The sequence below is a fragment of the Populus euphratica genome, unplaced genomic scaffold (assembly GCF_000495115.2).
Source record: "Populus euphratica unplaced genomic scaffold, PopEup_1.0 scaffold259.1, whole genome shotgun sequence".
NCBI classification, from domain to species: domain Eukaryota; kingdom Viridiplantae; phylum Streptophyta; class Magnoliopsida; order Malpighiales; family Salicaceae; genus Populus; species Populus euphratica.
Genome location: NW_011500143.1, coordinates 1 through 16,838, shown reverse-complemented (window position 1 = coordinate 16,838; position 16,838 = coordinate 1). Strand labels below are relative to the sequence as shown.

Genomic DNA, 16,838 nt, shown 5'->3' with positions numbered 1-16,838 from the left:
TTTCATATTCGATGAGCTTCAGAATACTCTATCAACTCACCAGGGGGAATTAGCTCTTTTTGCTAGGGAAATGCGTCAGGTTTGATCCTTTATCTTACCTTGTGTTTATTGTAATTTTTATTTTGGTTTGGGCAGCCAGTCCTAATTTCATTGATACCTAGTGCGTGTAGTTTTTTAGTTCTTATCCCTAAACACTTAATTTATCCGTAACTTGGTCTTTCAACTTCCTTCATTATAAGTTTTGAAAATCTGCTTACTGGTGTCCAAATGTGTACTTGTTTTTACCTATCCTAGTTGGATCTTTCAATATAACTTTTTCTGTTTCTTATTTCTTGTTACTTTGCTTTCATTTGGGTTGAACAGCGATTCCATGTCAGTTGTGAGCAAAGAAAGGAGGTTTCTGAATACATGAATGGATTTCTTGATAAGATTTTGGAGCAATGCAAAAATCTGGAAAATCATGCTGTGCAAGCTGATGCAGTGCAAATGAAAAATATTGATGATTTTCAGAAGGCTTATGAGGTGCGACATGGTAAAGTAACTAAAGATACGAGTGAAAATGTTGTCTTCTGCCTTGCCAACTGAAAGCTTGATCTGTGCAGGAGCAATCAAAATCAGATGCGGAGAAGCTTGTTGCTGATATCAACCATCTTGTTTCCAGCCACCTTCAGCATCAAAAAGAGCTGGTATTTTCTCTCTCATCTTTAATTTCATACTAGATGTATTGTTCAGATGCTGATGGTTAAGTTAATAGGTGGATGCAAGGCTCGCTGATCTCAGAGAAACTGCCACTGGAAACAAAGCAGTACTGGATGGACATGTTTCTTCGATGGAGTATGTTTCAACAGATGCAAAACGAAAATGGCAGGAATTTTCCATGCAGACAGAGAATGATGCTAAGGATATTGCAGATTATTCAGCTACCAAACATTGTAGAATGGAGTCACTCTTACAGCAATGGTATGTATGGTCTTCTGCTTGTAGTTGGAATCAATATCTTTGATTCTTTGGTTGGAATTGATAAAGTCTGTTCCCTTTTCTTTGCTTTAGTGTAAGCACTGCTGGATCTAAAGTCTGTTCCCTTTTCTTTGCTTTAGTGTAAGCACTGCTGGATCTAAAGTCTGTTCCCTTTTCTTTGCTTTAGTGTAAGCACTGCTGGATCAGCTTTCAAGCACTGGGAGAAGACACTTGACTCTGTGAATGAGATGGGAAACGATCATGTTTCAAAATTGGTATCCCTTACGAGGTAGAAATGCCATAATCTCTCGACATCTTCAATGTTTAGTTGTTCTTGACACATTCACTGTCTCATAGAACCTACATGTGCATCTTTATAAGGATTGTGGTTTTGGCTCTGGTCATAGAATGCATGGGCCAATATATGATTGCAGCTTTGCTCTTGTTGTTCTGTTGTTGCATCTAATTTTCGTAGTTGTGTCATTAAGTCAATTCCTCATCCTGTCTAAATTCATCCCTTTTCCCTTTCAATGCCTTGGTGAAGAAATGCATCTGACAGCATAGAGCAGCATGATGCGGAGGTTGGTTCTGCACGGGTTACAGCTGAGCAAGATGTGGCTAAGAATACCGAAGATGTCCTCAAGCACATTGACAGTAAGTTGTATATCTTTCCTTTTCTTTTTTTTTTTTTTTCCTGGAGTATAATAATCCTAACCTTTCACATGGTTAAGATTTCATTGAAATATTGTATGATAGGTAGTTAAATTGATTAAATATACACTCCTGTGGCAATTCTATGGAGAGTCTTACAGTGATTCTGAATGTGTTATTTTTGTATTTTTTTTTTACGACGACTCTTCCATTAAGTATCTCTGTTCAAGTGTTCAGTATTCCAAATTATCCAGTCTTCTATTCCTTCTGTAAGTGTAGAAGCATGATTTTTGGAAAACCAGAAACGGTTTGGAGAACACTGCGCTAGATGTTTAACGTTGTTAATCTACAAGTTATTTTTCTTTGAAAGGGATTCTGACTTGTTTGAGCTGGCTTTTTAACATACGCATGCAGATTTAGTTACGCATAGTAGTTGAGGATCAGTGCATGTTGACATGCATTCACATCGAGTTTGTTACTTTATGATTAGGGGCGTGAATTTAATATTGATGTGAATCTGTTTACAGGAGTGTCAGAGGTGGAGCAAGGATCTGTATCCAACATCTTGGAAGCTGTTAAAGCTCACTCAAACACACTGGAGACTTTCAGGGAGGATCACTCTGGTGAAGCTGCAGCTATCGATGGTAGAGCAAAGGAAACATTTGAGCAACAATATATGGTAAGTTGGTTTAACACACCTGCGCCCCTTCTCAAGTAGTTGAAGGGGAAATAGATCAACTACAAGTTTTAGTAAATAAATGAGAACTTATTTTGATCTTCTTCAGTCTTGGAGATGCACTATTCACGTCATTAACAATTTAAGTGGATGGTAGTGTGTGATTCTGCTTGCAACTCGTTGAAATTTTTCCAATCAATACTGGAATCGACTGATGTGTTTTGAAATTCTTAAATCACATGCTCTAGGGGGTCTAGTCATGCTCATGCATTTTTCTACAACCGTGTTGAATTACCAAATTGAACCCCATTTAGATGCAAAAATGCATCATTCATGTTATGAGCATACCTGTTGTTTCAGCGTAATATGTTTTACTTGGGCGTAGATAGAAGGATGAAAGTCTTGCTTGCTGAACTCTGTTGCCAGACATGTAATGAAATTAACAAATGCATGAAACTAACATCCGAATGTTTGCATCTGAAAGTTTAGGTGACGAATAACTGATTAACTGTTTGGGTTATTATTCTGTGTCAATTATTTATCCATGGTAGGAGAGAGTATCTACTAATAATTCACAGCTTTTTTTGTTAATGCTTTCGTTTACCAAAATCTAGCGTGGGGTGAATTTATGTCCCTCTACAAAATAAAATTAGTCACTCGCTACGTCTCTTGATCTAACGTGCAGGATTATGAGCCTACAGGCGCAACACCGTCGAGAAGTGAGCCAGATGTTCCTAGCAAGGGGACCATTGAATCACTTCGGGCAATGCCAGTGGAAAATCTTCTCGATGAATTTCGAGAAAATAATACATATGAATCATTTGAGGTCAAAGAACTGAAGCCCTCTCTAATACCACGGTCACCCCTTGTTCAACTGAACCAGCAATAGAGTGGCTGTGTTCCATTTATGTCCCTCCAATGAATGCCGATTTGTATACACATGATCGAAAATTGCAAGGCTGCAGGAGAAGGTGCGGCGGAGGGTGTATTGCTAGTTTCTTGTCTAGATTAAAAAAATCCCTTCTTGGGATTTAGTAATTTGTAGCTTAACAGAATGGATATTGTAAAGTGAGGCATAAAACTACACATTTGGGGTTCAAGTTTTATTTTCACAGTGGTGGTTCTGCTCAGTTCAGTTCTGCTTATGTAAAGTAACGTATTGCATTCTTTGATCATTCAGAGCAGAAATTGAATTTTTGTTGGGTAGGTTTTATGAATCCTTCTGGTTATGAATGCTTTTGGGTCGATGTCTCTTGCTTTTGCTGTTGAATGCATCAAATTTGGCAACCCTTTCTTATTTGCATCAACTAGGTTTTGAGGGTGGGGTATTTAACAGGGCTCCCTCGCCTGTAATCTGAACTTGGGTAAATGAACAGTTAACAATATATTTGTAGCTAACAGGGCTCCCTCGCCTGTAATCTGAACTTTAGGTACATGAACAGTTTAACAATATATTTGTAGCTATCATCAAGTTCTCTCTCTCTCTCTCTCTTTTCTTTTCTATCAACAATTAACTACTGCTTATTCCTCTCTCTCTCTCTCTCTCTCTTTTCTATCAACAATTAACTACTGCTATAGAGATATGTTCAAACTAAAAAACCAAGCCATCCTTTTCTCTAACCATGGAATGCTTCGTTTCTTCTCAGCTTCTACAGCAGCTGCAGCCATCTCAGACACCATACCGCAACCTCAACAATCCACCTTAGATTCCAATGCCCAAATGAAAGACATAATGGATCCTGATTTTTTTATCTCCACACTCTTCAAGTGTAGAAACATATTCCAAATCAAACAAGTTCATGCCCAAGTAACTACCACTGGTATTATTCATGACCTCATTGTTGCTAACAAACTCCTATACATATGCGCAAAACGCAAAGATTTGGTCACTGCTCATCTTTTGTTTAATAAAATGGAAGAGAGAGACCCAGTTTCTTGGAGTGTTATGATTGGTGGGTTTGTAAAAAATGGTGATTATGAACGTTGTTTTCAGACTTTTAGGGAGCTTGTTAGAGCAGGGTCAAAACCAGATAACTTTTCATTACCATTTGTTATAAAGGCTTGTAGGGATACAATGGGGTTGATTATGGGCAGATTGATTCACTCCACGGTTTTGAAAAATGGGTTACATTTAGATAATTTTGTGTGTTCTACTTTAGTGGATATGTATGCAAAATGTGGCATGATTGACAACGCTAAGCAGCTGTTTGATAGAATGCCTAAGAAAGACCTTGTAACTCGGACAGTCATGATTGCTGGGTATGCTGAATGTGGAAAACCAAACGAATCATGGGTTTTGTTTGATCAGATGAGAAGAGATGGTTTTGTGCCCGATAAGGTTGCGATGGTGACTATTGTAAATGCTTGTGCTAAATTAGGTGCTATGAATAAGGCTCGGTTACTTCATGATTATATATGTGCTAGGAGATATTCTTTGGATGTTGAATTGGGGACTTCGATGATTGATATGTATGCTAAGTGCGGAAGTATTGATTCCTCTAGGGAAATTTTCGATAAGATGGAACAGAAGAATGTGATTTCGTGGAGCGCGATGATTGGGGCTTATGGGTACCATGGACAAGGCAGGGAAGCTCTTGATTTGTTTCATATGATGTTGAAAAGTGGAATAATACCTAATAGGATCACGTTCATTTCTTTGTTGTACGCTTGCAGTCATGCAGGTTTGGTCGATGATGCTCTTCAGCTTTTCTCTTTGATGTCAGTTAGTTATGGTGTGAGGCCTGATGTGAAGCACTACGCTTGCATGGTTGATCTCTTGGGGCGTGCTGGGAGGCTAGATCAGGCATTGAGATTGATTGAGAATATGGAGGTTGAGAAAGATGAGGGGATATGGTGTGCTTTCCTTGGAGCATGTAGAATTCATAGACAGGTAGACTTGGCAGAGAAGGCAGCAAAATTGCTTCTCTCGCTACAAACTCAGAACCCGGGGCACTACATATTGCTTTCAAATATTTATGCAAACGCTGGCAGGTGGAAAGATGTGGCAAAGATTAGGAATCTGATGACCAAAAGGAGGTTAAAGAAAATTCCTGGTTATACTTGGATTGAGGTGGATAACATTATTTATCAATTTGGTGCTGGAGATAATAGTCATCTTCGATCAAAGGAGATCTATGAGATGCTGAAGAGTTTGAGTCAGAAATTGGAATCGGCTGGTTATGTCCCTGACACAAACTCTGTGTTACATGATATTGATGAGGAGGTTAAGCTTGGAATTTTGAATGCACATAGTGAGAAGTTGGCAATTGCATTTGGCCTTATTGCCACCCCCGACGGAACTCCTATCAGGATTACAAAGAATCTGAGGGTTTGTGGTGATTGTCACTCATTTTGTAAGCTGGTGTCAGCAATCACAGAGAGGGATATCACTGTACGCGATGCCAACCGATTCCACCACTTTAAGGAAGGGATTTGTTCTTGTGGAGACTATTGGTAATTGGTTCAGGGACATAGGCTTTTCTATTTTCCCTCTCTAAGCTATTTTCCTTCTGCTGTGATTTTCAATTTGCGAAGAGGGAGAAAAAAGAGCTCTGTATTTTTTGAGCTGACATTTTTGCAGCAGCTAGTGTTCATTTGAATTGCAAAGTGATTCCAAACAAGAATACACTGCATGTCGTGCCTTCGGCAGAATTGCAAAGTGATTCCAAACAAGAATACACAGCATGTCGTGCCTTCGGCAGAGGCAGTGATGGTACAGAACTGGTAATTGCATGCTTTGTGGTGCCATCATTGGTATCTAACATTAATATGGCTATGGTAAACAAGATCAAAACTATACATGCGCCGTCATAGGGTTAAAAATCTGAGCTAGCTACGTTAATGGAATGGTTTCCTTGAACATTAAGAATTTGATGGATCCACGATCAGTTATTGCAACCAGAGGCTTCGTTTCTGAGTTTTCTTATTTTGGGCCACCTTGAATTTGTGAAGATATAAAATCGTGTCTGGATTTCCCAAAATTTGTGAATTGCCACCGTTATCCACCGTTAATTTATTGTTAATTGTGTAACTCAATTTTTGGTTATTTTTCAAAATTCATTTCTTTTCAAAATAAAATAAAATAAAAGCTGACAATACGAAGAAAGCCAACCAGGAAATACAACTGTAATTTTAGAAAAAAATCAAAATCTAATTATATCTTATTATACCCAAAAATAAAAAAACAATGCAAATTCAAAGTCAGATTAAATGATTATTAGACGAATTTGTATAAAAATTAAGTCCAAGAACATAATTAAATTTTCAATAGGCCAATTTGATTTCATCATGGGTCAAATTGGATTTTAATTATGTTTAAGAATTAATTTGGATTCAATTGAAAAATTTACTTAAGTGCAAGGACTTAATTATATTTTAAATGGGTCAAATTAATTTTATTTGAAGCTTAATTGGTAAAAACAATTAAGTTTAGGGGTCCAATTTGGGCTTAATTAAAAAGATTGGAATTTTAAGAGACCAAATTTAATTTTTACCAAGTTAATTGATTGAAATCAGGGGTAAAATCATAATAAGATTAAAATTTTGGGGTCAATTAGGGGTCAAATTGAAGAAATTCATAGCCAAGGACTAATACGAAAAAGGCGTTGAACTATAGGAATTTAATTGATTGAAACTGGGGTGAAATTGAAGAAATTGAAAATTTAATGATTAATGGAGGGTCAAATTATATAAATTCAAAACTAAGAATCGAAGAGGAAAAAGAGCGTAAATCTGGGGCTTAAATTGAAGTTTCTTCAAGGGTCCAATTTTGATTAGATAAATCAGAAAGAAAAGGACTAAATCAAACTTTGCTAAAACAACGTTGTTTTGGTTACTGTTCATCTTCTCCTTTAATTTTATTTGAAATGACAACTTAGGGAGGCTACTTTGCAGGTGCATTTAACACATCTACTGTCCATCAAAATTGACTAAACTTGCATGCAATTGATCACCTGACATTTCTTTACAACCACATATGGCCTGTTCAGGCTGAATGACAAAGAAATGGCCCTGACGATGGTCTAAAGAGGCTAAATCAGGTATTTTTGTTGTAGATTTGACACCTCACGATGTACATTTTGAACCAACGGTTATGATCCTTCCCAGCCGAGCCAAAGGCCAAGATTTGACACTAGTAAGGGAAAAAAATCACTCATCCACCTCTTATAAATATATCTCGATTTTATGGCAGAGGATGAAGAAAATAGAGTCTAAAGTTGATAAAAACCCAGTCACCCTTCCTATTTTTCTTTTTTAGCTGTGTTTTCAGCTACCACTATTCTCACCATCATATTTACCACCATATGTAGACGCCCAATCACCTTATTTGATGGTTACACTACCTCTCTCTCTCTCTCTCTCTCTCTCTCTCTCCCCATTGCAAAACTCTTCTTCTCTGCTACCGAAACCCTAGTAACAGTTGTAGCAATGACCACCTCGTCTAGCGACTTTCATCCTTCCCAACAATAGTAGGGGCGTCGAATCTCCCCTCAGCCACTCTAACAACTCCAATTATGAGCAACTCCATCATGAACCACGATAGTAGCAACTCCAGCAACATGAGAAGCAATAACTCTAGTGGCCAAACTCTCCATTAACACCGCTACTAGACCTTTATGGTTAGACCGCCACTGCACTAGATAGCTTTCTCCTTTGTCCTTTCTTCTTCTTCTCCACTATCTCTGTTAACAGTGTGAATAGTAGACATGAATTATAATTCACGTCCACTGTTCATGTAGTGAATGTTAGGCTAGACCAGTTTCGAACCAACCCAACTGAAAGGGTCAGACTTGACCCAACCTAAAAAAAGGAAAAAAAATCTATTGGATCAAGATAAATTGATCCATTTTGGGCTGATATTAGCCTAGCCCAACTTCCTTAGGATCGGCCTAGTTAGCTGGTCCAACCCATCCGACATATTTAATAATATTTAACTAATATAAATTAATATTATATATTTCTTTAAAAAACAAAAAAATTCAAAAAAATTTCAAAAATCCTTTTAGAAAATCTGTGATTTTCCCTCATGTTTTTTTTACTAATTTTGTTTAATATTAGGTCGTATATTTACACTATAAGATATAGATCTGGTATTAAAATACTCGGTTTTCTCTGAAACTTTTCTAAAAAAATTCAAGAAAAAAAATTAAATATTTAAAATTAATTTTCCCTTTCAAAAAACAAAAAAATATGTTTAGTTTTCACGCATACAAAAAATTTTTAAAATGTTTCCAAGCATATCTTCTTAAAAAACAAAAATTATATCTTTCTTATGTTTTAAAATACAAAATAGATATCATAACCAGTTTATGATTATTCATTAGGGTTTGATCATAATATCAAAATCCCTTTTACAATTGTATTTTCAGACTTTAATATCTGGGGGTGTAAAATTACAAGATAAATGATACCGTCATATATTAAAGATATAAGAAATAAAATATATGTGATGCTAAAATTTTAATTTTAGAATGATTTGGATTTCTTCCAATAAGATAAAGACTTTCTCACAAAGGGAGATCTGTCTTAGACCTTAAAAAAGACCAACGAATAGAAACTTGATATAGAAAAACAATCAAACATTAATGCAGTTTACCTTACATAGGGTGCATTGGAGTGACGCGTTTTCTTCTTGCACAATCAATCCCTTACCAACACATAATACTAGGTGGCGACTTATGAACATTAATCATAATTTTATTTTAAATCCAAAAACTTTTCCAATACACCTCATTAAGAGACATGATAAAAGCCTTTTTTGTTATAAACAAAGTCGCGACTTGACCCTACAACATCAATATGGAAGACTATTTCAAAAGGTTTTTATCCTACATTGAAAAAATAAGATCTTTATCTAATGTTTATATTATGAACTTTGATATGAGATAGTAACCAACAAGGAAAGGATAATGAGCTTGCGCGAATAAAGTTGAGCCAAACAAGAGAAAAACCTCTGATTTTCCCATTTCTCGTAAGCGAGGCAACACCTATACTTTCTATACCTTTTGTCTATTGAAACCATAATTTTTTAAACATTTGAAATTAATTTTTTAATAGTCACAAAATCCTAACAACTCTTTTATTTTAATTTTTTTTTAACAATTACAACTCTTTAATTCCTTAATAGCTCTTTTATTTTTTTTTAACTATTGTAGGAGCTCTTTAATTTTCTAGTTTATTTTTTGCCTAGCTGTTATATATTAGTAGCCTATATATACTATACACTCTTATAGTCAAAGTGTGCTGAAAAAAACCATAGTATTATTTTTTTGTGTTTCCAAGGCTTGTTGATATTTCTTTTTGATCTTGGCTTAGTTGTTTCAATAACCGTCATTTTAGAGGAGGAGCATCTTGAATCATAGAGGATAGCCTTGTGTTGAGAAAATATCCTTAAGGATAATGTTTTTTCACGCTTTGAGTTATAATTTGTTTCTGTTCTTTATTGTATTTTCTCACAAAAACCTTAAGGATACTTTAGTAACATAGATAGAAATACTACTGCCAATAAGGTTGTTGCCCTCAATAATGTTATTATTGAGAACTCTAATATTGTCATCTCTCCTATCACTAACCCTGCTGCTGCTAGCTAAGCCATTCCTTGATATTTCATAAATTTAGGTTTTTTATGGAGAAAACTCTATAAGGTGGCAAGAAAGGATCTTTGGTGTCCTTGACATGTATAAAGTTGCTTAGGTCATTAACAATCCCAAGACCAATGATAATGTTGAAGCATGGAAACATGTGAACAATGCATATAGGCACTCCATTGCAGCTACAAGAAAGTGAAGAAGATATAGAGCAATATAGTGACAAAGTATACTATTGAAGATATGAGAAAACAAACTTTATCATTGGAAAATTTTACTAATAGGACATGGTAGACAATTAAGATATCAAAACTCAAATTAACGAATACCATAGACTGCTAGAGGACATGAAAGCCAAAAATATCAACTTTTCTAAAGGATTTGTTGCTGGAATATTGATAAAAAAACTACCCAACTCATGGAGTGACTATAAGCAACAACTCAATCAATAGCATAAATAATTATCTTTGATTGATCTTCTCACTCACATCATCATTGAAAACATAAATAGAAAGAAGTTGCAAGCTATTAGGAAGAAGGAGATGACCATTAAAGCAAACTTAGTAGAAGGGAGTTCACATAAAAAAAAGGTATGAGCATAAATTTAATAAGAACATTAATAATATTAAGTCCAATGATAACAATACCAATATGTTCAAACCTAAACCCAATAATTTTAAGAAAAAAAGATACTGTTTTGTGTGGTAAACCTAGCCACCGTGCACCTTAATGTCGAAATAGAAAGAGAAACAACAATCCTCCTAAAACTAAGGTGAACATAATTGAAAGAGAAGACACTATTGTTATGGTTGTTTCTCAACTCAATATAGTGACGAATAAGAAAAATTGGGTGGTAGACTCTGATGCTATTAGGCATATAAATGCAAATGAAGAATTTTTCTCCATTTATACATCTTTTAAGGATAAAGAAGCAGTAGTCTACCTTAGAGACTTAAGAACTAAAAATATTCTTGGATCAGGCAAAGTCCTTCTGAAATTGACTTCAGAAAAAATGTTCGCTTTGAATGAGGTACAACATGTCCTTAATATAAGAGTAAATTTTATCTTTGTCGCTTTGTTAAGAAAATTAAGAATCAAAGTGTCATTTGAACCTGATAAGATTGTAATGACTAAGAACAATTTATTTGTAGGGAATGGATATTGTAACCATGAACTTTTTATACTCAATATTACTAATGAAATGAATGAAAATGCATCTTCTTCCACTTATTTGCTTGACTTTATTGATCAATGACATCTTAGACTAGGATATGTTAGTTTATCATATTTTAAGAAAATAAATTCTTTTGGTTTAATTTCTGGCTTCAATTCTTCATCTATGAACAAATGTGAAATATGTGTTGAAGCTAAAATTACTAAGAAAACATGTAAATGTATTAAAATAAAAATTAGATTACTTAGCTTAATACACACATACTTAGGAGATTTAAAATAAACTATGACTAGAGGAGGTAAGAAATATTATATGATTTTAATAGATGATTTTTCAAAATATACAAAACTTTACTTGATTAGATGTAAAGATGAAGCTTATAACATGTTTTTATTATATAAAGTATAAGAAAAAAATCAATTAAATAAAAAGAATCAGATGAGTTAGATTTGATATAGGAGGTGAGCATGTTCTGATGAATGAGTATTATAAAAAAAAGCTATAATATATTAAGTTACTCTATTTTATTCATCCGAGTCTAATGGGGTAGTTAAAAGTAAAAATATAACTTTAAAAGAAATGATAAATACTATGATATTTAGTTCTTCAACACTTGATAATTTATGGGGTAAAGTTAATTTATTTGCATGTCATTTACAAGATAGAAATTCTTATAAGAAAACTGGTTTAACACCTTATAAATTTTGAAAATGTTATTTTTCTATTTTAAAATATCTAAATGTGTGGGGATGTCTAGCTAATGTTATGTTACCTAAACAAAAAAAGAAAAAGAAAAAGAAAGATAGGTTCAAAAACTTCTGATGGTATGTTTATTGGTTATGCTAAAAGTAGTCTTGTATATAGGTTTCTAGTTTTGAAAAGTGATTGCTAAATTACAATACTATAATTGAAAAAAAATAAAATTCTTTGAAAACATTTATGCATTACATGAAAAGATTTCTCATGTATATGTTAATGATAATAGAGTTGATGAAACTCACTTTGAAGAAGTGAGAAGGAGTAGGAAACAAAGGATAAAAACTTTTTTTAAAAATTATTTTTTCATTTATCTAGTAGATAAGGATTTAGTGACCTACTCTAAAGCTATTTTTTTTTTTTTCAATGACTTACTCTGAAGTTATCTTATGATTCTTTGTTTTGAAAAGAAGCAATTAAAGTTGAAATTGATTTGCTTTTACAAAATCAAACTTGGATGATTGTTGATTTGCCCCTAAGTGTAAAACCTATTGGTTGTAAATGAATTTTTAAAAGGAAAATTTTTTCCTAATGGTTTTATAGATAAACACACAACACGATTAATTGCAAAAGAGTTTTATTAAAAAATAAAATGTGAATTATTTTGTTACTTTTCACTTATAGCTAGAATTTCTTCAATTCAAGTTTTAATTGCTAGTTAGAATTTTTTCAATTCGAGTTTTAATTGTTTTAACATTTATTTATAACCTCTTTATACATCAAATGGATATTAAAACTATTATTTTAAATGGTGATATGAAAAAAGAGATATATATGTTACAACTTAAAGGTTATATAGTTCCTGGTCAAAAGAATAAAGTTTGTAAGTTGAAAAAGTATTTATATAGCTTAAAGAAAGCTCTTAAATAGTGACATAATAAATTTGATCAAGTTGTTTTAAGTGATGATTTTTCTTCAATTAGTGTTGATAAATGTGTGTATAGGCCTATTAATAATGAATATGTGATCATTAGTTTATATGTAGATGATATGCTTATTTTTCATACTAGCATGAATCTCGTGTATAACACTAAATGTTTCTTAGCCTCTAAATTCGATATGAAAGATATAGGTGAAGCTAGTGTTATATTAGGTATTAAAATTATAAGAATAATCCACCATGGAGTAAGAATTTATAGCTTTATAATATGCAAGAAATGCTGATTGATTGAGGAATTGTTTGATTGAAATTTCATTGGGAATATAACCAACACCTTCTATATCCGGTCATTGTAATTGCCAAGCAACAATAGCCATTACTAAGAATAAATCTTTCAATGACAAAAATCAACATATTCAGTTAATACATGATGTTGTAAAGCAGTTGCTAAAAAATAAAATTATTTCAATTAATTATGTGAAGTCATAAATGAATTTGGTCGATCTTTCAATTAAACCATAGTAGAAAAATGATATTAGAAACATCAAAGAGAATAAAACTAATGTTTAAGTGAGAAATAAAAATAATTGTAACCCAACCTATGTGATTGAAGATCCTATGGATTAAGTTCATATGGGTAATAACAAAGTCATTTATGATTCTATAGCATTATAAAACAAGTCATTTCCTATGATGTGAGAATAATGCTAACCTGCAATTAAAAAGAGGATGAACTACAAAATTCTTAGTGAGTTTCATATTCCTTATAAATAATGTTCAAATTGCAATGAACATTTGATGGAATCACCTATATGATTATGGAGTGAGGCCGCTCCTATGAGATATCAACAAAATTTTTAGAGCACTCACGAACAATTAGACGTGCACATGACCTATTAAGTGCAAAACTAAGTCAAACAACAAGAAATTATGGGGGTATAATATAATTGATGAGATACCTAACTTACAACAAAAAAATTGATTCATAGAAATTAAAAAAATTCACCAATAATTCTATAGGTTAAATCTCATTTTTATATAATTTGGTTCATAGTCTAAAAGACACCAGGTTAAATGCCTTACACTCAATAGATAGAAATCTAGTAAGTATATTTTTATTTCAAAATTCTTTTGAAACATCTGGAGCATTGTTGTAAATAATGAAGACTACTTCAAAAGGTATTTTTATGACAAAATAAAACCTTAATCTAGTTTTTATATAGTAAAATTTGATATAATATAGTAACCAACAAGGAAATGATAGTGAGCTTGCGGTTGAGCCGAGCAAGAGGAAAACCTTTGATTCCCTTCCACACACGAAACAATACCTATACTTTCTTAACCTTTTGTTTATTGAAACCATAATTTTTTAAACACTTGAAATTAATTTTTTAATAGTCAGAAAATCTGACAACTTTTTTATTTTAAAACTTTTTTAACAACTACAACTTTTTAATTTGCTAATATTTTTTTATTTTTTAACTATTGTAACAACTTTTTAATTTATTTTTTATTTAGCTATTATATGTTAGCAACCTATATATACCATGCACTTTTATAGTTCAAATATGCTGAAAATATTATTTTTTTTGTGTTTGCAAGGCTTGTTAGTTTTTTTTTTTTTTATCTTAGTCTTGTTAATTTTGTAACTCTTGTTTTAGAGGAAAAACTTATTGAATTATAAAGAATAACCTTATATTCAAAAAATATTTTTAAAGACAGTGTTTGCATACATCTTAAAATATATTTTATTTCTGTTTTTCATATATTGTATTTTCTCACAACAAAATCCTGGATCAATATTGTTGCAGATAGGTAGAGCTTTTATTTTGGTTCTATTCCCTATTTTGATGGGGTCTATGATTAAATTGGAGAGAGGTTGCAGAACCATTTTCGTATTTTTGATTGGTGTTACTTTCATATTATATATATATATATATATATATATATATATATATACACGTGCTGTCCGTACAAGAAGATTCGAAAATGATGTTGCAACAATTCTTTTCTTTCATCTACTTTTTTTTTTTGTTCCTTTTATTTTATTGTGTTCTTAGCCTAGAATAAGAGTAAAGGTAGTCTAATGTCCAATTAACAAGTGTGCACTGTGTAGTGCGTATGCTTTTACTGTGGATTGTGCAATTTTGGTTTCGGGGCTGTTGGGTGGATGGGTATTTTGAGTTTTCTTTATGTTAGTGCTGAGGGACGTGGATGAATACTCACTGAGTTTTGTTCTCTCTCCCTTTTTTCTTACGGAGGCAAAAAGAGAGAGGAGTGAGACATGGACTTAGGGGGGGGTCTGAGGAACCCTGAACGTGGAAGGGAATGGAGAGGAGACATGGGGGTGGGGGATTAACGATTTTCGTTCCCTTTGGTAGGATGAAAGCAAGCTATAGATGTTTATTTTTTTTATTGTTTTCTTTGAATGTTGATTAATCAGACGAAGGGTTTTATCTAGGCATTTGCAATGTAAATTTGATTTGCAACCTAGTCAACCTTCTTCTTCGATCCATGAGACAATACCTTCAGTTGTTATGACAACTTCTGTGAATACCTTGCAACAGTTGATGATGCTGTTTTTTAATGAAGCTTGCTTCTGAGAGAGGTTTTTGGGGTAAACATGGCATGCTGTCATCTCAAGAATTAGGAACTTTTGTAAATCTTGGTGTTGTGCTTCATATTATTACTGAGAAGTTCTCTTTCAATTTATTTGGTTGGGGTGGAAAGAATGTGGAATGCTTGCTGCGTGTGAGTTAGAAAAATGGACAGAAAGGGTGCAGTCACGAGGGTATAATTCTGCTTTCTCCAGGTAGCATGCCAGGAGACCATCAGAGCAAAACGCTTTGAGAGATTGAAATCATTCGCTTATATAGAAAAGCAGACCTGGAATCCTTTTTCTAGAATTATATTTCTCGTAAAAGATGGAGAAAACTTATTTGGGAGCAGAATAAAGAGCTTTGGACACCAGTGCCTACGCTAGATGTGCAAATTTCTTGATATCATACCATTACATCTCTTCAGTTGCTCTGGGGTCTCCATCACCTCTACTTAGTTTCAGCAAATTAAAAAATTGTAAGAAGATGAGTGATTACAATTGACAAACTACAAAATTCAGCTCTAGTATGTCTTTAACAAGTGTCCATACCGACTTGCCTTTTTCTCTCTCAGTTCAAGTTGCCTTCAAATATTGTCTGTGTTTTAGTTTCTTTTGCAGGAGATCGTTGTTTTCCATGCTCTGGCATGTTTCTTTTTTCTCCATGTGGAATGAAGGATGGCTCTAGGCTAACATTTGCTTAAACCTATAAACATTTTAAGTGCAGTCTTTCAATACACTAGAGGGCTCTATATCCAGCCACAAAAGAAAACTCCATGAAGCATTTAAAAAGGATTGTCTGCAGGGGGTGGATGCTCTTGAATCTGATGGAATTAATACATCCTGTAGTGGGAAATTGATAATGAATGCTAAAAAGCTCTTAACTGGATTTGCAATGTCCTTGCGGCCATGCATGCATGTCAAGAGAAATAAATGGAAAGATAACAGCCTTCCTTTCAGCTTAGCCAAGTTAATTGACTTGAATGTTACCTATCATCATTTCGCTGATTTTTATGTGAATTTGCTATACCGACTTTTCTTTTTTCCATCGTAACTACTCAATGAAGATGAAAAGTCCTTATAATTATCATGATTTTATTAATTTATTCTTGTTAAAATTATTATCTACTGTTTTTCATGTTCCTCACAAAAAAAAAATCCCAAATGTACGTGTTATTTTTTTTATTTATAATTAAATCTTGTTATTTATGCTAAAAAAGACAATAATAACAATGCCTATACAATTATTTGTTTTACAATATACAAAAAAATAATCTAACTCATAGATGAGCAATAATCTCATAAGAGAGTTGGATATATGATCACATGTTGTTGGGTCTAATCACTTAATAAAAAAAATAAAAAATCTAAATACCCCTAACACTTTTATATAGAAAAACCTCTAGCACTGTCAGCATGTTTTTACAATAATAATTAGATTCAATTATTTGATTCTATAATTAATATTCTATAGGTATTGTTTCTATTTTTATAATGTTGAGCGTCATTCTCGTACTACATCATTGAACTGAGAATTAAAAATTGATCATAATTGATGCAAG

The 16,838-nt window shown here is 33.1% G+C and overlaps 2 protein-coding genes across 4 annotated transcripts in view; both read left to right on the top strand.

Annotated features, from left to right (window-relative positions):
• Window positions 1-3,501, top strand: part of LOC105110699 (125 kDa kinesin-related protein-like) — a 6,995-nt gene extending 3,494 nt beyond the window's left edge. Inside the window, exons 6-13 of the mRNA XM_011005812.1 lie at window positions 5-79; window positions 364-522; window positions 603-686; window positions 755-960; window positions 1,145-1,246; window positions 1,502-1,611; window positions 2,136-2,287; window positions 2,970-3,501. Coding sequence (XP_011004114.1) covers window positions 5-79; window positions 364-522; window positions 603-686; window positions 755-960; window positions 1,145-1,246; window positions 1,502-1,611; window positions 2,136-2,287; window positions 2,970-3,173 — 1,092 coding nt within the window. The 3' untranslated portion in view covers window positions 3,174-3,501. The remainder of the gene's footprint in view (window positions 1-4; window positions 80-363; window positions 523-602; window positions 687-754; window positions 961-1,144; window positions 1,247-1,501; window positions 1,612-2,135; window positions 2,288-2,969) is intronic.
• Window positions 3,502-3,591: 90 nt separating this feature from the next.
• LOC105110683 (pentatricopeptide repeat-containing protein At2g33760-like) lies at window positions 3,592-5,924 on the top strand. Of its 3 annotated transcripts, none has more exons than XM_011005787.1 (3): window positions 3,592-3,648; window positions 3,715-3,755; window positions 3,811-5,924. In XM_011005787.1, the coding sequence occupies exon 3, from the start codon at window positions 3,867-3,869 to the stop codon at window positions 5,739-5,741; it is 1,875 nt and encodes a 624-aa protein (XP_011004089.1). In that variant the 5' UTR covers window positions 3,592-3,648; window positions 3,715-3,755; window positions 3,811-3,866; the 3' UTR covers window positions 5,742-5,924. The 3 variants fall into 3 exon arrangements, with proteins under 3 accessions (XP_011004089.1, XP_011004088.1, XP_011004090.1); XM_011005786.1 differs by having other exon boundaries at window positions 3,715-3,777; window positions 3,832-5,924; XM_011005788.1 differs by lacking the exon at window positions 3,592-3,648 and having other exon boundaries at window positions 3,734-3,766; window positions 3,812-5,924.
• The last annotated feature ends 10,914 nt before the right edge of the window (window positions 5,925-16,838 follow it).

Excerpts from the sequence above, each read along its gene's own strand:
- LOC105110683 (XM_011005787.1), top strand. The coding sequence starts at position 3,867 with ATGTTCAAACTAAAAAACCAAGCCATCCTTTTCTCTAACCATGGAATG.